This window comes from Habropoda laboriosa, unplaced genomic scaffold, assembly GCF_001263275.1.
Source record: "Habropoda laboriosa isolate 0110345459 unplaced genomic scaffold, ASM126327v1 scaffold119, whole genome shotgun sequence".
Classification (NCBI taxonomy): Eukaryota; Metazoa; Arthropoda; class Insecta; order Hymenoptera; family Apidae; genus Habropoda; species Habropoda laboriosa.
Window position 1 is genome coordinate 485,494 of NW_017100225.1, and position 22,900 is coordinate 508,393.

The 22,900-nt window shown below is 49.6% G+C and overlaps 1 protein-coding gene across 1 annotated transcript in view; it reads right to left on the bottom strand.

The window, feature by feature from the left end:
* The window catches only part of LOC108571154 (nephrin-like), a 72,478-nt gene that overhangs the window by 33,917 nt on the left and 15,661 nt on the right, over window positions 1-22,900 (bottom strand). The window contains exons 3-6 of the mRNA XM_017933133.1: window positions 15,880-15,990; window positions 8,111-8,201; window positions 7,931-8,043; window positions 5,396-5,562 (exon numbers count right to left, since the gene is read on the bottom strand). Of these exons, the coding sequence (XP_017788622.1) occupies window positions 5,396-5,562; window positions 7,931-8,043; window positions 8,111-8,201; window positions 15,880-15,990 (482 nt within the window). The remainder of the gene's footprint in view (window positions 1-5,395; window positions 5,563-7,930; window positions 8,044-8,110; window positions 8,202-15,879; window positions 15,991-22,900) is intronic.

A 22,900-nucleotide genomic window follows, 5' to 3' on the forward strand; every position in this document is an offset into this window, starting at 1 on the left:
AACGCCGTGGAATCCTTTCTAAAGAGCGCGCTCCGCCGCGGATTCCACCGAGCGTGAATTTAACCGGCAGCTTCTGCACCGAGATGCCCCTCTCCTCGCCAACCCCTTTTTTCCATTTATTTTTTGCGCGGGAGAAAAAGCGGCCGCTATTTCAAACCCGGAATTTCGTTTCAAAGCGTGTCAACTGATACCTTCGTTCGACGCTCCGGTCGCGTTAATAGGTCGGAACGAAAATTTTTCCTTCGGCTGGACGCGTTTCGCTCCTCGAGAGCGAAAGTAGAGGGCGAAGTAGAGAAAGAGACGCGCGTAACACAAGAATTCCCGTTATCCGACCGCTGAAATTATACTTTTTCCCCCGCGCTCCTCTAATTTCCTCGCGGCGACGCGAACGGCAGGGGAAAAAACGCCACGGGAGAAAACAGGGGGAGGAAGGGAGGGCCGGAGAAGGCGGAAGAGGCGTCGCGGAATTTCATTTGGAAATATTTATACGCTCTTAAGTGCTCACACCGATGTGCGGGAGCGTCGCGGCGGTTCGAGCGTGCAGGAAATAAAGGTAATATATCGCGCTATTATACGCGGCTCTATCGCCAGTTTTCTCCCGGGGCTTTCGTGGCTCGCGCTAACGAAACGCGTTTCCGGCCGTGAAGCCGTGTAATACGGAACGCGGCCTCGGCGATGCGGCCTCGGCGCAGCGCAGCGAACGGCTAAAGACAGCCCTGGATGACTATAGGATAATCAGGATGGTAATGCGATAGAAACGGTCTACGTGCTCCGCCGCTTATAGGATCTGCTTACGTTAATATCTCTCCTCGGCTTCCTTCCAACGGCCAGACACGCTCCTACACCCTCTCCTCTACTCCCTCGTTTCTTTCGCCAATCATCCTCCAGGTTCTTCTTCGCCCCCTTACGAAAAGCCCCCGTTACGAGGCTATATTTTATTATCCGCCGCGCTTGCAGGCTGCGCCAACGGGAATTTTAAGGAGGCACGTCGCCACCTTCCTCGTCACCGCGAAAACGAGCCACGGCGCGTCCTTATCGTCCACCCCTTTAACGGCGTACGCTTGCCGTTTTTACCTCTCGACCTCCGTCATTCCGGCGAAATCCTACCTAGCTTCGATGATTCTTTAACGGGCTTAAGCTGGGAAGCAACCGAATCTCGACGAACCTTCTCGCAGAGGTCTCGGCCGAATCTCTCCTGCGGCAAATTCTCCGCTACCACCGAGATTTAACGCATCAACGAGAGGTTATCGCGAGTGCAGGTTGCAGTCCGGGGTAAAGGTAAGTCGGTGTAGTATTCATTAAAATTCCTCGCGTTCCCTGAATATTCGACGCGCGACAAGGCGTTCCGTCTCATCGGCAAATCTTCACACGTATCCGGTCGCGCGCGGCGTGCTCCGCTCGTCAAAGAATTTTAATTTCACCGCATAAAAGTTGGATGGCTGCTCCAGATGGTCATCGGTGCACGTCCTCGCGGCGACGGGCTGTTCTATTTGAATTAGAATTCAGCCGCGTTTCCATCGGCGGCTGTCGTTTACTCCGTTAATCAGTTGGTACATCGCACCGCACTGTCTTGGTCCTTCTGGCTTTCAGAGAGGACAACAGGGCGAGAGAGAGAGAGAGAGTGAGAATATTGCGCGACTGCTGGTGCACGGATACGCCGAGGCGTCGTTAAGCGCTGCGGCCAGAGCTTGTTAATGAACTACGCGAAATTAATTAGGGCCGCGCGTCAACGTGCCGGAGACAAGGGCAGCTCGTCGCCTGGCGTACACACGTGCGCCTAGCCAACGGTTACATCTGTGATTCCGGATTATCGATAATGCGACCGCCTCGGGCCGTTGCCTAACCATCGTGATTTAGGTGAGAGCGTATCTGCTCGCTCGGCCGAACGCGAGATTAGTTCGGACACCGACGAGATTACGAGTCGACGAGACCTCGCGCGAATTCGATTTTACCCTCTTCGTCCACTCTCCTGCTTGTTCACCCTCTGTTACACAATAGTTTCCGGTTGTGGACGCTTGCTTGGCTCTTCATTTGTGAAACAATGCATCGTGTGTCAGCAGGGCTTGGGGATTTTCGCATTAGCCTGACGTGGCTTTTCCGAAATCTCGCGCAAACAAAAACAGTCCTTTCTATCTTTCGGTGTTTAACGTCGCGCAGTGCCGTTTCACCTCGAATATCATCCGTGAATAGCGAAAGAAGAAAAAAGATGAAAAATCCTTTCGACGTTAAGTTGTCGCGAGTTTCGCGCCGCAGCAAACACTCTGCTCTTCCACGGAAATATTTCCGTTTGGCCAGAGTCGCTTTAACGGCGGCGGATTACTTCTCGATCGTTTCGCCAAAGACAAATCCGACCTCTAAGCCGGACCCGAGAGGCTACATTTTCTTCGCGAACGCAAATGCAGGGATACAAAGAAAATCCCCGTCTTGTTATTACCCTGACGCGCTGATGCCGCCAACCGTCACGAACATCTCTCTTCCTCTCTCTCTCTTGCGAAAATGTTCTTCGACTCGTGAGAAGCTTATATTTACCTCTCTCTCTCTCTCTCTGGCAGCGGTGGTAGTATTCCAACGAGCCGACGGAAACGCGCTTTCCTACCCACCATCTACGTACATACATACATTATCGGCGAGCATCGAATATTCCCATCACCCTAGACGCCGATTTTCGAGCTCTGCTTTCGGAACAACCTAAAAGGGCTTCTAACTTCGTAACGCGGCGCCGAGTTGCCTGGAAACTCGCAGTTATGGCTTTCAACGCGGCTACGAACGCCCGTCAATGTTCCATTTCGTCGGTCAAATTCACGGTTCGCGCTAAATACCACCGCCAGTAGGGGCAAATCATCTCTGTTTTCGATGGTTCTTTTCCATCGTTGTATTATTCAAGAGAGAGAGAGGAGAAGAATTCTTGTTAAATCCGTTGAGTGCAGACACGTGTACGGTGAAACAGTGCAGCAGGAGGAGAAGGAGCGTCGTCGACGACAAAGGGCTCGCAGCAGCCCTTCGTGTATCGAATGTATCTCGGCAGGTTCATTTCGAAGCCGATAGCGATACTCTTCGCAGCTGCATTATTGGAAACGTCGAATATCGCAAGTTCGAATCGAGAGTTCTCCAGTGGACGGATCGAGCATCGTTGCCTCTTCCCGCTGTTACATCGGCTCTTCCAAAATACAGGAAATTCGTGGGTGTTGGTCTTGGAGGCGGCTCCGAACGAATCACAGCTAGCTCGTTACTTTTCGGATCAATTTCGAGGTGGAACGTCGGCTCGAATAAATCCTTCGTAAGCACGCCATCCGTTCTTCCACGGTTACACCGGGACAATGACGTCGCCATTGTAATTCTCGTAACATCTCCTGGCGGACACACGTCGCTCCCGATCGGAGCACACAGCCTCCATTTCCGTACATGTTCTCCGATCGGTGTACGTATAATATTGAAATGCAAACGACGCATCGAAAGGAAGGGCCGTAGCTGTTGTCACGGTCTTTATTAAATATCGCGCGAAAGGAAAGCCATTGGCAACAATAGCGCGGGACGAAAGAAAGGAAAGGAAAGAAAGGGGAGGGGGAAAAAAGCGGTAAAAATGAAATTAATGCGGGGGAAAAATAACTCGAGTTTGATTATTGCACGGTCATTCCCTGTTCTTCGATTCAATTGTACGCGAAATGAAAAACCTTTACATTGGTAATAACTCTCGACTACCGTTCCTCTCGGGAAATAAAAGAGTCCCTCTACCCGGCGCTCGTGTGCAGGCAGCAGCACTAGAGTTCCAGTTGCGTTCGTTATCGTTGCTTCTCTCCTAATTTGTTTCGCGAATAATTCATTCGTCTGAATAACTCGATACATTTTCCCTCTTCTCTTCCCTACGTATTATGCTACTTAGGACGTTAATAAGAGCACTTACGCTCTTATTAGGCCTTAAAGTCGATCGCGCAAACTATGCACAAGTGGAAGATGTGTAGTAAAGCGGGAAACGTTCAACGGTGGACCCGTTAAATCGGCGTTGCTTAATTGCCAATTAGCATGCCGCCAATGAAAATATCTGGGTTCGACAGGTGTGGTTGCTTAATTCAATCGACGCCCCTCGAAAGCACCGATCCCCACACCATAATTCCAACTACACAGTTCCTCTCTCTCTTCCCAACCTCTCGCACAATCGGACGCGACTCGAACTTGCGAATCCAATCCGTTCTCTTCCACCTTCTGGAAAGGAAATCTCTTTTCCACCTTCTGCCCGTTCCGCTTCTACCGGCGCGGCCTCTTCTCTTCGTCTTTCCACCGCTTTCACTCTGTTTCCGAGTCGAGAATCTCTCCCAAGGGAAAGATTCGCCGCCGAGGGGTATAGTTATCGGTTCCCCGGAGCGTTTCGACCTTTTCAACCTCTCCCACTCTTCTTCATTCCCTCTCTGATCCGGCAACCAACCCCGACAGACCTCTTTTTCCAGAAATATAGTTCGATCTTTGTCACGTTTCAACCAGGATAATCTAGAACCCCACGATTTAGCCACCGTGTCATCGAGACCTCTCTTTGTCTTCCCGCCTCTCGTTAGCTCGAGCGTAGGCTCCAGATTCTTTTTTCGATCCTCAATCGCCGCCGGTATTTGCGTTCACCGTGTGTCACAGAGCTGTGTCATCGCTAACTAACCTGATCCTGTCAAGAGTGGATCGTAATCGGCCCCCGGTGGCTATTACCTCACTCGGGATTTTCAGTTTTTCTATGGAAAGTGGCGGGCGGTATTTGATCGCGACGCTCGCGACGATCGCGTCCAGCCCTCGAGGACCGAGAGGGGCGAGGTTAATTAACAAGCACACCCGGACCAACACCGGCCAGCTATAATAAGCAGCTTAGCTGTTAATTAAATGTCGCGCGCACTGCCTTTTGTTCGTCCGCCGGGACACCGACAAATTTCGTTAAGGTGATGCGCTAATAATTAGCAAGCGATGGCCGAGGCCGGATTATCGAGCTCTAGTTGCGCGAATAATGGGGCTGGCGTGTACGCCCGGGGAATATTTTCGGCGGTCGACGACGTTAATAAGTTACCCCCTCGGCTCGTCCTAGTGACTGTCGATATCGCATTATCCCGCACCGGCTACGAAATTATCCCGGGGAAAATCGAGTTACCAGCCCCGAAACGAAATTAGAGCCGCACCGTCTTAATTTCGTCGGCGCAAACGACGAACCTTCCCCTCTTCGTCGTCCTCGTGTGCCTTCCACCGCGCGACCCCAAGCGAAACTTTGTCGCAGAAATCGGCGTACGCACCGTAGCGTACCGTCTCCGAAGAGAAATAAGAATTTCCACCTGGGAATCGGATAGGTAGGAAAAAGAGCTTTGTCGTAGGAATAAAATGGCGTAGGTTCGATAAAGATGTAGGAGGTGTATGGTTTTCTATGTCTCACCGTGGTGTGCTTCAGCTGTCTTCTCCGTCCCTTGTACCAGGTGATCACCGCTGGTGGCCTCGAGCCCGTCGTCTCGCATTCCACTTCGTAGCGTTTTCCGGCCAGCAGAGACTCGATCTCCACTCCCTTTCTTCCCGGCCTCCTTATGGTCACCGTCAACGGTTTCACTGCAAATCAACCAACCACCATTTTACCTAGGTACTTGACGATCGATTCTCGTTCAACTGGAGATCGATCGATCGATCGATCGATCCCAGCTTGTCGAACGACGTAACGCGCCGTCCTCTTTTTTTTTTTTTCGAATCACCGGCTGCCGCAATCACGCGGACCGACGACGCTAATCGGGCGCGATAATTAAAGTGAACCGATAATTAAGGCGGACAAACGAGCGGGGGGGGATACGTGAGCTCGATGCAAATTGCAAATCGTGCGGCCGATTTAACGTTGTAAAACGACCGACAGGTCAATTGCCAGTCATTCGTCATTTCCGTGGCTCGAGAGCGAGCTAGCTCGCTCTGCGTTTCAACGCGTAAAAATCCCCAAAATACGCCAAAAATACAATAGTTTCACGATCTTTCATCTCCCACTCTCTCTTTTGCTCTCGATACGCGTTCCCTCTCTCGCTTAAAAAGCGAGAGATCCGATCGCGAATAATTCGCAGATTTCTTCCGAGTGCTTTCCGCGCGATAACGATCATTACACGTGGCAAACATTGATTTTTCAGCGCGTGGGTAAACGCGCGGAATGATACTGTTTGGAGCGAGGCGACGATCGCTTTGACGGACGATAAATCCGAGTTTTCAATTGGCCAGTATCGGGCCAGATACGAGCCGTTCGTGCGTGAAATATGAAAACTACGAGGATAGGCTCGCGTATACCATCGTGTTCCGTCTCTGTTCGCGGCAAACCGGCCGCGATAATGAGTTTCGATACTTTCGATCCGACCTATCCACCTATCCATCCGTTCGTTCGTTCCCCTTCCTTCCTTCTTTTCCTCTGTCAGTTGGTTTCGTTTCGTTTCCGTTCGGTTTGCGAGCCACGCGGAATACCAAACGGAACGACACTTCGATTTTATGTTAACGAGCCCACGCGTTCTCCACCCGGCCTGAATAATACGTATGTAGGTAGAAGCGTGAACACGGAAAAATGCCGGTGGTTGCTGCTGCATTACAAATTTTCAAACGAACAACAGGGGTGGGATCGCGTGCTCGCAAATATTTGATTTGCCGGATTTTCAGAATCACCGGCCTTTTCGATTATCCGCAATCTCGTCGAATCTCCACAGAGCCCCGGCCACCGTCGCGTCGCCCACCCAGCCAACGGTTTGCCTCGTCACCGTTCACGGGTTTTTTAATTTCTCTTTCGTTTTTTGTTCCGCCAGCCATGAGATGAATACACGTTCGATGCATGGTCACTTGGTCCAGGTCGCGAAAATCAAAGAGCGAGCATCGATCAATCTCTTCTCTGTCTCTTCGTTCTCTCTCTCTCTCTCATCCTCGCTTCTACACGCACACACCCGTGTACAGCCACTCTGTTCCTGGCCTCCTCCTCTCCCTTTCCCTCTTTCATCGTTCGTTTCGTTATCCCTGCGCACGAAGCGCAGGATTTTTTTTCGTTCGTCACGCGCTATGATGGGTGTTCTCGTTCACCAATAACGGCTCTTCAATTTCGTCGTCCGCTTCGCCGAAAATTTCGTGACTTTCGAGAGCACCGATCATTCAGTGCCGATCAATCATCGACGTCCCCGGTGTGTTCTTGGTGTTTTCTTTTCCGGCAAACGCCGGGGTTTATGGACATCGTCGACTGCGGCGTTAAAGGGACGGGAAAGGGACGCGAATCGTTCCAAACGCTGATAAATATTTCCGAGAATTTGTCCAACGTTTCGACTTTACGCCGCGCTCCACGTTCGTGGAGGTAGCCCTCGTCCAACTTTCTGCCCTCCTCGCTGGGTAGTTACGGTACGCACCACAGGCCAGATAACTGATCTATGAATTTTTCAGTTTACTCTCGAAATTAGTATTTCGTCGTTCCGGGTTATAAGGGCGGTCGCGAGTTAACGAAGAATTCTAATTTTGAGAAAGCTCCGGGTTACCTCCGGTTTCATGGGTTCTTCGGCTTCTTCTTAAGCACGGAGGTAGAGAGAGAGAGAGAGAGAGAGAGGGTGGGATGGATGAGCCAGGTGGGGCTCGAGGCAGGATTTAATATATTTCTCGTCTTATCTTGCCTTATCTTCCCTTAAAGGCGATTCACAGCGGCGAGGGAGCAAAGGATGTTGGCCCACTTTTGCTGTCTCGTAGATCTTATCGTTAATGCGGGACAAGATAGGCTCGGGGTGAGGCTTCTGATTTGTTGGCCACGCGATAAGAATTTGTATCTACTTCTTGTCTTTATTTCATTTCTAAAAAAAAACTCTACCAACCCGCCTATAGCGTACCACAACCCACGGGAATTAGACATTTTCTCCTCGCCCATCCACGTCCGCCCACGTTTCCCCTCATTCTTTTATCGCGTTCGCGGGAACAGATTATTACTCACGGTTCAGCTCCAACGTGATCGAGGACGCCTTCGATTCGATCAGGTCCGTGTTCCTCGTCTGACACGTGAAATTCGCGCGAAGGTCCGACCGTGTGATGGGCTGCAGGGTCAACCTGTCGACAAATTCAAGGAAACACCGAATGAACACTTTTCTTCTTCGCGCGAAGCTTGAAAATATACCTGTTCTCAATGACGTCGCCAGCGTTCTTCTCGTACTCCTCGTCCTTCACTTGCCCGTTGACCAGCCAGCGGACCATAGGCTCGGGTTTGCCTGTGAGAAGCAAATTAACGAACCGTTAAAAACAGGCAGAAACGTCCGGCGAAAGATTTAGAGATCGTAATTTTCATTCGCTACCGCTTCGACCGGCGGGGGTGGGTAGTAAGGACTCGACAAACCGCTCGATCGAACGTAACGAGTCCACCCCGAGCTGAAACATTTACGAAACAGCCTCGCGCGAGCGAAAACATCGGGCCAGACTATGAAAGTGGAGCAAATCGGGGCCCCGTATGGAGCGTAACGACTGCTCCAAAGTGGTTTCGGTCGAGGAGAAAGACTTGGAACACCGCGGCGCGGACGCTGCTGGGAGAAACAGAGAGGCTTTCCAGGTAGGAAAGGAAAGGAAGGAAGACCAGGGGGAGAGAGGATCGTATACAGAGGGCCGGGACGAGCTTTGCCGAAGCTACTAAAGGCTAGATGAGTTCTCGAGAACTTTTAAATTAGCCGATACCCCAGAGTTTTGGATGCGGTACTCCAGACAAAAACTGGCCAGACATCGGAGTCGGTACGGAGCGACGCGGCGGCCGCGCTATAGTTTCACGTTTTCTCCGGGGGATCGATAAATATCAATTATAGAACGACGAATAGACGGAAGAACGGATCTAAGCGGCTGAAATATTAAAAGCCGGACTACAAGCGGAATACACGATTTCGACGGCACACGGACGGATATCGAGCACTGTCCGTCCGCAAGGAAAGATGACCGTACGGTATATCGATATTCTCGAAAGAGGAGAAAGAAATTCATAATTCTCTGATCGGAGTAAACGTTTCTGTTTAATCCTCGACAGGTATGTCAGCCGCCCTTTCGCCTTCGTTCGTTTCGTAGCAGCGGCAATTTTATGACGCCACTTTCAATCTAAGAACTTGCTTATTGCCCTGTTTTCGACATAGAATCTTCGCCCCTCTTTTAACTTGTACATTTTTGCATTCATATGGTCACCAGAGCCGAAGCGCGTCTTAACGTTATTGTTTGTTACCGTGATCTTATTTCTCGGTTGGAAGATATCACGATGGATGTTTCCCTATTGGTTGTTTAGTTTTACGTTAAACTACGTTGTTCGGTTTCTTTTTAATATGTACACTCCGTACACGCTCTGCTTCTCTCCGTACATGTTCTGCTTTCGGGCTTGCGAAAGCTACCTTTATACATGTTTTTGTAGCTGCTAATTCGGAAAAAAGGCCAATCAACACCTTTCCTAGAAAAAGGCCTCTTTCGCGAACCCTTATTGGCAGGTAGATAGAAGCGATGCAAGTCAACGGTGGGGGTGATCGGTCGCGTGGTTCCTGTTGAGGACACGACAGTTATTGTCTGCTACGGTGATTGTTCGAGGCACTCGGAATTCCCGCGTGCGTCACTCAAGGGTACGCTTGGTACCTGAGAGTGACCTATGGTCTGGGGGGTGGCATTTTCGTGTAGTTTTTCCCACTATCGAAAAATGTACTCGACCTATCCGAGGGCCTCAGCCCCGCGATGCGTCCTCGCACGGAGGTGTCGCGGGACCTTTCGCGGAAGGGAACGACAAAAGTCATTTGACCACGCCAAGAGTCGCTCCTTTTAGAAGTTTAGACCATTAGCGATAGCTGCTTTGTCCTCCTAATCACGGAGGTGGTCCTTCGAAGACGAGCCTATTAGATTTAGTCGGCACACCACGTGCTAAATTCGACAAAGCTCGAAAGTTGGTTGCAACTACCACGAGCACATCCTAACAGTTTCGAAGAATTTGTTTGAGAAAGAAGGCGACGGTGGTATGTATAAGGTTCGCTAGATAGAACTGTATACGTATACAGGGGTGGCAGTAGTCGAATCGATTGCGTGCTCCGAGAGAATCGCGGCACGGAACCGGCACTCTAACGTAGGTTCCCCTATCGGATCGGATGATAAATAAGAGGTTTGGCTGGCGTTCGCTTCGATCTCTTTAACCAGTCGCCCTTCCGCGATCTACGTGCCCCGCGAAAGTAGCGTTTATCGAAAATAAATGGTTCGAAGAAGGGTATCGAGGGGGTGGAGGGTATATCGTATCGGGTTCTCGATTCGAAGGAACGTTCCGTGGATAGACTTCGTATTATATCCACGGATTTACATATCTCCGGCGAATAATACGCAGCACGGTGGCTAGATGCGTATTTTTGTTGGGAAAAGCTGCCGGTTAAGGTGATAAAACGGCTCGAGTGATATACGAGCATTATAAGAGTCAGGTATGCGGTTGGTAATGGGTCAGAAATCATAAGGTGGTCGCGAGGGGGGGAGAGAACAAGAAGCGTCTATCGAAATTCCCGTTGCGGGAAATAGGAGAGGCTAGGTTGCACACCCAGCAGCCTCCTTTCATTGTTATTCACGATGCCGTAACCGGGCTGGTGGAATCGCAATTTAATCAGGTTCCGGCGTAACATCGAGCCCGCGACACTTAAAATGGAGGCGACGGACTTAGATTAGCTCCGCTCGTCGTTGTTATTCACCATGTTCGTCGATCTAGATTGCGTTTTAACCGCCCCTCCCCTTCCTTCGATTGCCTCCGCTTTTATTCCTTCCCCGAGCGATCTACGATTGCTCGAAAATTTCCTACGGACAAACGAGAAACGCGAGACGCACAGGTTTAGAATTGCGGCGCTACATCGGAGGTGGAGAAAATTTCATCCGGGAAGAAAACGGAGTGGTTAGTTTTTTAGTCGCGAACACGGGAGAAAGAAAGAGGAAGACTTTTCAACGAGGCGGAATACGGCGACGACGACAGCGAGCCTGGCCAGTTAATTCGTAAGCTCGACCCGTGAGGTCGTTTGCATGAGTGCTTAGGGGCGAGACCGAGGTTGCGTGGCTGCAGAAATGTAGAAGGACTAGCGTGGTCTGGCTTTAGTCCCGGTCTAGGTTAGGTCTGGGAATGGTTTCGGTACGCCCCTGGCGTTGACTTTAACTGTCCGACTATATTCGAACTCCCTTACCCCGAAACCAACGAGCAGGGCTGGCTCTCCCTTAAAACGACGACAACACCGCCGTCGCTATCTGCGCGGCAGGGGGCACTAAAGTGCGGATTTTAATCCGTGGATACCGGACGATATCTCGCAGGATTAAGGCTGGTCCGCAGCTACTCGCCCACATCTAACAAGTTTACCGTCGGTTCGAACTCTACTTAAGGCAAATACCCGCCCGCTACGACTCCAGATCCTTGCCAGATTTCCTCAGGACCTCTTGATTTAGGGATTGTCGAGCAAGCGCCGATAAGCTCAACTTACCGTCTGCTCAGCTGCTTCCAACGAATACATACCCGCGATCTAGCTATCGTTCGGGATCAAATCGCAGTTATTATTGTCGCAACGCGTTTAGAACGATCTATCCGGAGTTAATCAAACGGTATTTAACGCCTCGCGCCACGTAGTACGCTTATTGTGCACAAACAGCAAGTTTCAACGTACGTATCTAGATAGCGGTACAAACACAACACTCGAGTGTTCCGGTGCTCGAGTTTCCGAGATTCGGCGAGAATGTGGGAAAAGCAATCAAAGGCAGGGACCGGGGTATACGTATATCTCTGTGACGTTACAGAGGAAAATTCGTAATATTTTTAATGGATAAAGCGCGGGCAGACGATACGTCTGCTTGATGATGCCTATACGAGGAAAATTTAACTCGCTTTGCACACGCCCTCTCCCCACCTCCGCCGTGCTCCGCTACTCTCTCGAATAATTTTTAATATCTTTTATGGCTGCACGAGTTCCGGCCTTGCCGGGCGCGCAGGATTGAAAAATAAATATTCCCCGCACTCGGCCAATACAGCGTGGGCAGATTGCGATCCCGCAATATTATGCGTACACCCCGGGGAAATAGGCAAAGTGCATCGCGGGTGATGACGCGAAAGAGACGGAAAGACGAAGAAAAGGTCCTCCCCTTCGTTTCCCTTCCGTTTCCGGCGGATAATTATTCGAATAAACTGGCTCGTTCCGGCTGCCCGTCGCTCAACTCTCTCTGCGAATAAAAAAATATTCACCACGCGTTTTTCCTTTCATCCGACAGAGCGGTCGCGTCGGATCAAAAGTGGATTTCGATCTCGACACTGCAATTTTCGAAATGAACGGTCTTCCAATTTTCCCTCGGCAGAGCTCTCGACTCGAAAAGAAGAAACCTTCCTCCCTTGCTGAAAAGTAGCTCTAGCTAGCTCGCCTTGACCTTCCTTTAATCGTTTCCTCGTGCTCGTGGAACGTCTCAAAGGAATTCGTTTCGAGACGCCGCGCTGCGCCGCGCCGGAAGGGAAAAGGTGGAGAGGCGGGATCAGCAGAGAAGTAGGGAGGAGGACCGATGCAGCATTCGATTCAAGAGCTCCAATAAACGAGGAATCCTGCCTTGGAAGTTACAGAAAGCCGTCTAACTCTCTATGATTATCGAAGAGAGAGAGAGAGAGAGAGAGAGAGAGAAATAGAAAATGAGTAACGTTGGCAATAAAGTGGAAAGATAATTTTCAAAGTATCGAGTTTGTTCGCCAAGTAGATCTCTCTATATTGTACATACTATGTAGAGAATGTTGGGATATATATATATGTACTTAGCGTGTAAGTTGAAGTGGAGTGTGTTAGAAAGAGGAACGGCCGAGAGAGATTGGGGAAGAGAAAACCTCACGTTTACGTGCGTATACATCCTCGAAGGAGGACCCTCGATTCTTTCCGGGCACGAAGTCAAGTAATTGGCAATAAATTCAGCGAGCAGGCTGAGTCGTAAAATTTTCTCGCCGCTATTCCCATAAATTATAGATAACACGGAACGTCTAGAGGGGGTGGTTAGGCTTAGTTGTAAATCGCGTATAATAGAGCGGTTGAGAGAAGGTTATGGATGTACGAGGAGCGGACGAGCCGTGGTTAAATGCTAACAATCCTACTCTATGGATTACACGTCGATCGAGGTGGTGGTAGCCGCAGGAGCGATATATCGAGAGAGAGGGAGAGTTGGTCGATCGATAATCAACAGCTAAACACGATCGTTCGCTCTATATACCGACACTTGCCGGAGAAAATGAAACCTAGCCCGAGGTTTCGTTGCTACGGTGAAAAAATTTTGCAAATTTTCTTCTCTCTCCCTCCTAGATCGATGTAAATCTCATTTACGGAAAAATTCCCGGCGTCGACTAATTATGGTTAATCGCTGGTGGCGCAGCGGCGTCGAAAACTACCGGGCGAAAATATTTATTGTTCGCCGGGAGAAAGATAAAGCCCCCGTATTAACGCGTGTCTCGTGTAATTAACGCGAGGTGTCCGCTTCACTTTTTTCGTTTTAAACGACCCCGTTCCGCGGCCTGGACGACCAATGAAAATGAATGTCGAAACGAGGATGCGTTTAATGCCGCCCGGCTACGCGCTTTTATTACGTCGTTCGCGAGGACCGTCCCCCCGGCCAACGAATCTCGCCGTTCTGGCACACCGAGGGGACGTGGAAGACGGATCGCGGGAGAAGAATCGCGGTTCCCGCTTTCGAATTTCCTGTTAGAGACAACCACCCCTCCTGCGGCGGCTTTCACTCGCTTTATGAAGATTAGACTGTCCGGTTAGTATCTCGCTAGAGAGAGAAAGAGGGATGCAATTGCGGCGCCGGTTCTGTAATATAAAGGAGAACAACCATACCAAAACGCGAATAAACTCGCCGATTATTCAGCGATGCGGTAACGTTTTCTCTTCTTTTTTTTTCTCGCGGCAAAAGTTTCTCCGATTCTCATTGCGGAATCGGCTTCAAAAGGGCTGTGAAAACCGATATCGAATTCCGGAATGTCCGAACAAAGTACCGATATAAATATCGCGTATAAGCTGGCAATAAAATGCGCGCTCGGCAAATTTTTTTTTCTCCCCTCCCGGAAAGATAGAGCACAGATAGAGAGAGAAAGCGTCGTCTCGATGGCATTGGACGTCTCGTTTGAATAATCGGATCTGGTACCGTTCCCGCGGAGGGATGGTTTTTCCGCCTAAATAGCCTATATCGTCGATTTTCGCCATCTTGGTGGCAGCGTAATTTCGCATCGGCGGCCAGCGTTTCCGACCTCCGGCCTTACCATTGAATTGCAAATCTTCGCCGTGGAGTGGCGAGAGGAACAGAAATGCCGGCCCGGCCAACTTATCACGAGCTACGACCAGACTCGACCCGGTTAAGAAGCGAGACGACGCGTTACGCGAAGGGGGGAGGAGGGGAACGAGCAGCTCGTGTAGAAGTTTTGCCGCGGGAAATCAAGCAAACACCGGACTCGTGAAATTTCATCGAAACGCTTTGTGCGGAGGGAAACGATATCGGCAACCAATACATCCTAGTTTGCGTTCAAATACAAATTTCCAAAGCTGTAACGAAGCTTAAAAAATGGGAAAGCTCGGAGAGCGAGAGGGTTGAAAACAGAATGATTGCTTCGTTCTCTCCCTACTCTTTAAGGATGATTTACAATTAAATGAAAATTCTAGGCGAGCTTGTACGGGATCGTTTGAACCGCGGTTCCGCCAGCGTATTGTTAAGGATAAGCCGATCTTCTCGATATTCAATTTATACGCCGCAGTGCGTATGAGCGATGCGCAGCGTCGATGCAATTCCCATTGAATCTGCATATGGCAATATTCCTGGCTTCGAATTTCGATGTATTCATCGAACGCCCGGGACCCGACGATGAGTATTGAATCGTCGTCGTACACCTCTGTATTTGTACCATACTTATCCAGTTTACGGACAGCGGGACGAAACGCGGTTTTAACCGTTCTATATTTACCGTTTCGTCCGATCTCGCTCTACGGAAACTGTCGACCCTCCCCCGCCCCGCCCTACATATATACATATTTATCTATCCGTTTCCCTTCCAAGGATCTTCTAATAATAACTTTGAATTATTTATTCGGCGAAGAAAAACCCGCTGTTATTCGCCGGCGAGTTGGTAATCATGCAAAAATTCCGCTGGCACAGGACGTAACCGCATTTAATCGGGAAGAGGAGGAGGAAAAGCGTCTCACCCCCGGTCCTAGGGTAAACTAGAGAGTCAGAGGGAAAAGTGGCTGCAGGGCCGGGGGGGAAGAAATAATCTTTTAAGGTAGCCGAAGAAGTTGCCGCAGTTATAAACAGAAATTTAGATCCAGTTGCCAAAGTAAACACCGGAACCTTGGTAGTTTGGTGCTTCCTCTGTCGTTCCACTCGGGAACGCTTGATCCTCCGTATCCCCCGCTTCTCTCCACCCTTCTCCTTCTTCCGCTCGTTCTCCAACGGGGACTACTTCCTCCCTCAGCCCGTCCGCGTTCTTCCGAACGTAGAACTTTTCACTTAGCCCCGTTCGTCGATAAAAAGTTGCCTGATCTAATAACTGGCGACACCGGTGACTCCGTCAGCTCTTTCTTTCACTCTACCCCACCCCTAAACCCTCGATTCTTCATTCCCTTTCACAGATCCACCGAACGCGGGATCTCTTAGTTTCTCGGATAAGACCCACCGTAGGTAGGGGAAAGAGGAAAAGTTTCGCTTCCTTGGTTCCGTGTTTACCGGTCTAGAATTCGACGCGTTATGGCGACGTTAAAAACTCGAGGAACCCCGAGAGTTACGAGAGTTCGCCGAATTTCGCGTATTCGGGAGTTCCTCCGAAGAGAGGAAACTGTTTTCGAGTTACTTCACCGGTCGTGTACGTACTAGTTGTCGCGGATAAGAGTATTCCAAGATTAGGTTTGCTACACTTACCGCCGGTTACGCGACAGGTTAAGGAAGGAGTGTCACCCTCCTCGTAGGGCCCAGCAGTTCCGTTCACTATCTTGCCCCACTGATCCAAAATGGTCGGCTGTTCCGGTGGCACTGCAACACGTAAAAAGATTCCTGGTCTAGTACAGCGTGTAGAAATCGATCGAACTTTCGAGCACATGGTGCTTTATCGACAGTCCCGTGTGTATACCTACTTAGAAAATAATGGGGGAAAGTTTGGAAAAGCGATTTCCATCGGTGGGATACATCTGAATGGGAGATTTCGAGACGATGATTCGTTGAAAACGAAACGAGGCAACAGCCGGTCTGAGGTTCTTCCAACGAATACGTTCCAACTGTGTACCCGTGCGCCTGTGGTATCGACTGGTGTATAGGTATGATCGTTTGCGGATTAAGCGGAACGATATTTTTTCCTGGGAATATTCGTTCCCCGGACCAGAGAGTCGGATAAGCCAACCTGGATATTTCTCTGGCTTTTTCGTTATTTTGCAAGTTACCTGCATACGTCCAACGTACTCGATGCTTTATCAGCGGAGGTTACACCGAGCCACACCTACCTTGACTCCCCTTCCCGTCCACCCTTTTTCGCTATCACTCTATTTAGCCGCGGCATCGTTTGCCCCGGAGAAGCTCACGCTTTTACCCATCCGCGGCGATTTCATATTTTTCCGACCCGGTGTAATCGTTAACGTTTCTCGCATCGTTCGACGCGCACAAAGATGCGCCGCGCGTGTAACGTGTTAGCTCTCGCGCAATTTCCACGGTATAACGACGAAATGGTCAGCCGATATCGGGTCCATCGATGTTACCTGTTTCCTTTTTTCCGCTTTTGAGACTTGATTTCGACCAATGTCAGCTGGCAAAACCATCCACCTGGATTCCTCTGTAGAACGGTGTACGCGAGTGCGCGAGAGAGGCTCCGCTTTCGTTGATCGGCCACTCAAAAAATTGCTTTAAGCGGATATAGGAACGGTTATTCGGTTCTGTGATGTCGCGGCAGAAAAACTGCGCGAAACGATCGAGCCTCGTCGTAAACTGCGCCAAATCCGAAATAACGTTACGGTTCTTGCCCGAGCGAACCGCCGAGATATATTCGCCTAAGCTTCTTCCACTCGTTCCGCCCCACGACCCTGTGTATCGTACATTCCGATCGAAAAACTGCGAATTAAAACGAGAGCTTCGACCGTTGCGCATCATCTCATAACGCAATAACGCATTTTTCCACACCGTCTAAACTTGCATTCGGAAGTATTTATAGACGCTTTTCAATTCCTAATCGATCGACACCAAGGCAAATAGAGCAGCGTGCATTCCGCCGGTGCGTGTCAGCACGCCAATCAATTCACCGATTACGATTACTCTTCTCCGTGGAATTTCCGATTGACATGGCATACGCTCGAGGCGGAAATAAAAGTAAAGGAGAAATATATCCGTCGAGTGTAGGTCAAATCGAGAATGTTTGGACGCTCCAAAGGGATCATCGGCAAGATTACCTAATTAGATTTACGAGGGAAATTAAGATTGATCTCTGGTCCAATTAACCGAGTCGACCGTATGCTTCATCCGATTAGCGAGATATGAAGGGGGATTAAACGTTGGTCAAGAATTACCGAGCTCTTTTGCGGAATGAAAAAGGCACTAAAACCCTCTGCGGCGACGTGTCTTCTCAATTAAAAAAGACTTTCCATCGATTCTCTGACCCTGCTCGGTCCAGTAAAAAACTTGGCCATTCGTAGTCTAAAAGAAATAACAGTTCCTTCTTTTTAGTAGAGCTGGTAAACCATAAAGTGTCCTAAAGGGTAACGAATTTAGATAAACGACGTTTTAGTTAGAGATGTTTAAAGATTCAGGAACCCGAAGCGGGAAAGCGAACGGGAAACGGAGAGAATTTTCGCGCGATCAGGCAGCTGTTTCGAAAGACTGTGGAACGCGACGCGTTGCTGCGCCCTCGATAAAAACGGTTGACTTTCAATGCCGATACAGGGAATATTGCAGGCCCTCGCGGGGCGGAAGAGATCGGGGCGGCTCGAGTACTGAGGAGAGCCAAAGGGGTGCCGGTAGATGGGGGTTGTAATGGCAATTACCAGTGGTAATCAATGGACCTCGCTCAGACCGCGCCGATAATTTCAGGGCTGGCTGGAAAATAGGCGCCCCTATGTAGCATAGCTGCGCATACATATGTATGTATATCTGCGAGGTTGCCTTCCCTCTACGTGTATCCACCACTCTCTCTCTCTCTCTCTCTGGGTTACAAGCTTTCGAGCAATTTAATCGAGTATAGCTCCGTTGCCCTTCGAGCGTCGTTCAATTCCAAACTTTACAAATGCACGTTATTCTTCAACTTGAGCACCTCGTTAGCTCTGAGCAATTTTGAATCTTTACAGATTTTGAAAATTCGGGGGACAGGGAACCTTCCTGGAACACGGTGCAAAAATTAAGGGGACGTTCTTTTAAATTGGCTCCAAAAAAGCACACGGAACAAATCTCCTCTGCTTCGCAGGAAACGCATTCCCCCAGTTTCGATGTACCGAAAACGATCTTCTAAATAAATTACCCAATTATTTCTACCGCTGTAAGTGTAAGACACAAGCACGAGCGTTAAAGGGTTAACCGTGTTACACGCCGAAGGGTTGACTGTATTCCAACTTTGAAGTAATAGCAAATTCCTCGTGTAGGCGTTTTGGGACGGTTTATGGCTTGGCCTGCGCCTCTTGGCGAGTGACAAACACCAGACCCGAGTACCCATCGTCGGTTCGGCCCAACGATATCTTTGCCATTCGCCGAAGAGTCCGAAATAAACTACTTTGCACGACATCCTGATTTGAGTAAAGTTCATTAGACCACCTCCTACTAATACGTTTGATTTAAAGGCGATACAAGTGGCTGGAGACCATCGTTACGTGCTATCGCAGTGAAAAGAAGGAGAGAGAAAAAAGGTACGAGGGTGGAGAAATTGCGGGATGTTGGAGGCGGTGCACGCTCGCCACAATTTTAATTGAGTTCATTTCAAGCCGCTCGGTGCACGCACACACCGGCTATGGCAGCACACGCGTGTATACCGGAGATCGTTCTCAGAAACTGCCCGATCTATCCTGGCCGGAGCAGCGAGGGGAGGAAATGCTCGGCGAGAACACGGACAATCGGCCAGCGCTTCACCTTTTTTCACCTCCGTTGCCGGGCGCAATTGTTACTTGCAGCGGTGGCGAAATTGCGTCCAGAAGCGGATCGTAACGAGAGAGAAAACCGTGTAATGGGGAAAAATTAGCGACGACGAACGAAACGTTTATTTCGGAACCGCGCGTGTTGCATTTTCGAAATCACCAGCGAGGAAATCCCCCGACGTTTGTATTTGTATTTCCCAACTATTTGTATTTTTCAACTCCCACCTTCTCCTCGCGCGAAACGTACCGGTATAATCGATTTGAAACCGTTTCTCCAGTGGACAAGAAACGGTGCGGTGTTCCACGGTGTTAAAATTGAAATTGCGTTTACAGGGGAGAATACAACGCGTTACGCGAGTGAAAGTTGAACGCGCCAGCGGTGAATTTCATGCACGGGAACCGGTAATATTAATGGGATCGAAAGGACAGATTAAAATAAAACGACGCGAGAAGCAGCCGCTCAAAGCGTTCCGGGTGTCGACCGGTTGTAATTTTCAAGCGAATTTCCAATGCGCGAAACGTGCGGCGCCGCGGAATACGATAATGAAAAATACAACGGTTGTCGGGGAATTATATTTCGGGCTGGCTGTACATACATACGTCGGGCTCAATTAAACGACATCGAGACAGAGAGAGGAGGGTGACACGTTGGAACGCGCGTTTCGATTTGTTTTGATAGCAGTTACTCGTCCGCGGATATTGCGATACGAGGGATTAGCCGTTAAATAGATTGGTTCGATCGGGCCACGGTTATAATAATTCAAACGTTCGTTACCACGATACGGCCGCATAAACGATCCCTCATCTACGAGAATTATAGCTGCTCGATTTAACGTCATAATTCTTACATTGTTATGGAAATTTCCTTTAACTCGGTTAATTATCGAAACGTCGAGCCGGGCTCGTTTGCACGCTCGTTGCGCCGCGGCTGAATCAACCAGAACAGTTCTTCTGATCGCTCGATTCCACCGGTGAATCTATCGCGAATCTACCCATCTCGCGCGATAGAGTTTAAGGTACAGGGGCTGTAGCGCACAGGTTTCACGGAGACACACCGGGCGATACACGCAGCCAAGCCACGGTGCAACGTTGAACACTCGGCTCGAAGGGTTATAATATATTAGCTCGGTCGATTCCTCTCGCATTACCATACGTTTCACGGTAGATTCGCGTGATGGAAGTCTTCGCGTCAATTGCCAGTCCCTATTGAGAGAAATACCGCGCGGCGCGTTCATGGTGGAAGCTACTATTAAGTCAGACAACTGGGAAGCGTGTTAAATTTCAAGGGAATGGTTCCCCAATAGTAATAGCCGAGTGGTGTCAGACGAGCAGAAACATTACCGTAAGTGGCGAGAGGGTAAGAGCGAGAGGAGAAACTAGGTATGGTCGGACAGCCCAGCTTTAAGACCCGCCGGAGTAGAAATTGGAGTAGACTCTCTCTGGCTCATCGACACGCAGACCTTCGCTCCATTGATCTTCGGCTTTGATCAGCCCCGTAAACGGCCCACCCGCCTTCCGCTAGGCTTTTTAAATATTTAACGACCTATCCGGATTAAATGGACGCCTCTCGTATCCGTTACGCCCCAATTAACCCATTCGCTACGACATCGTTTTTTCTTCTTGCTGGCCACGTCGCATCCATCTGAAATAACCGAGTAAGGGAGGTCGCGTTGCAGGAAGGTTGAGAAATCGACGGAAATCGCTCTGGTCGCAACGGAAGGACGCCAACGACCCACTGACCCAGCCGAGAATCGAGCAGATTGGTCCCGCGGTTATCGAGATCCTGGCAAAGCTGCCCGCAGGCCAGATCGCGCCTCCAGATGTTATTCGCCAACGAAATTACATGTCATGAAAAAAATTCGCTTATTACTCCGCTTCTGGGCGTACGATATCGTCACGATTTTCCCAAAAGATTATCTATCTCTTCCTTTTTACAGGTTAAAGTACAGGATAACGGGACTGATAGAGAATCCTAGAAACTACTCTAAATACCTACCAATTAAACTCTTTTCTTTTTCATTATTCATCGACGCCGGGCGAGAACAGTTTTACGATTTATGGGACACACTTCCGCGCATAATAATTACCACTCGCTGCTCGAACAATTCTTCATTTGCATTTTTATTGTTCCGCGGATCGTATCTGAAAAACACGATCGTGCAACAAATGCCCTGTTAAATAAACGCTTTAATAAATTCAGCCGGCGCGGCGCATCGACGAAATATTTTTCTACCGCGGCGCCGCGTCGCTTCGCGTCGTAACCATTTTCCACCCGATACGATGCGATACGATACGATACGATACGACACGACGCGATATAGTCGTAAGGGTTCCCGCGATCGACGTCGTTCGACGGCTTAACGGTTTCCCTCGGTTCTTTCCTTATTGTCGCCGGACGGTTAATCCGCCGCGAGAACAGACGGTTGGCTGGCGCATCCGCCGGAAGAAGAGCGAAGCCCGGCTTCACCCGTGCATACAAAGGGTAAATTGTTATCGACAAGAATATCATTGTCCGTGGCGGGGTCGTTCTGTGTTAGTTAAGGCGACGTTTTCTCCGGTGCAACGAGATAAATCGATCCTCCGACAATTACCACCCTCGTAATACAGGCTCGTCTAACCGGCACACGCCGACAGAAACCACGCGCCGTTCTGGCACGGCTTCCACCACCTTCTCCCTCCCTCCACCCTTCTTCAGTCTCTCTCCTCGCCGACGCTCGTCGTCTTTATTCGCGGCTTTTCATCCTTTTTTCTGCCTGCGGCAATCTTGAATTATCCTCTAGCGCGACCATCTCCAAAGGAACGAGCACGGACACTCGAAAGAAAAGGACTCGGCGAGAGACGCGCCCGGGCGGAAATTCTACCACCGCGAGGGAGAAATCGTTCGTCGGTGTGTATATATGTATACCTTTGCAAACGAATAGAGGGAAAACACACGCGTATTCGCGGATTAAATTGTAGAATCGCCAAGGTAACTAGGTACACGGTGAAACTGCAAGTTAAATAGATGCGTCGTATCGATAAAAATTTTCGCGTTCTCCGCTTGACGGTAACAGGGGAAACTCGCGACAGGTTAGACTTTTCTAGTTTTCCGCGACGCGAGGCACGTTAGCGGGAATATAACGGAAGCTCGCGGCGCAACTTGCGAAAGTTTGGCCGAGTGAACGGGTCAACTTGCCGTTCGAGCGGTTTCGTTAACGACATTCTTCCCCTTCCATGTTAATAATTACATTCCCGCGTGGATATTCGTGTAATTTCGTTTCACCTCGGCAAACGTTGAAATTTCGGAAAAATCCCGCTCCAACGGATTTTAACCGATTTTCCAAAGCTTTTAACGGACGAACGGACCGAACGAAACGAACTTCGGAGCGGCACGGTGGTGGAAAATTAGGTTCTAATGGATTACATCCGGTAGGAGGCAATGTTCGAGTTAAAATCCATCATTCGTCTAGGGGTACTATTAAACCGTCCGGAGACTTTCCTCTGTGAAGGATTGCCGCGTTACGTATACGTAGATATACATATGTACACGTACATACTCTGTGATGGGGCGACAAGACGTAGCACGATGGCTCGTTCTTGGATTTCAATAAAAATGTCAAATTTTATTTTCAAATTCGTCGACGGGGACGTCGCCCCATCGTTCATGTTCCTTGTCAGCCTCGAGCTCTTCCTCCTACGCCCGCTAGATCCTCTTTCGTCCTTCCATTCTCGCCGCTAACAGCTAGCAGACGAGAGAGAGTCGATAGGGAGAAAAGCGAGCGTAGTTTCCTAGGAAAATTCCAACCTGGAATATCTCTCTTGGCCGTCGCAACTACTCATAACGCTACCTCCTATTCGAAAGA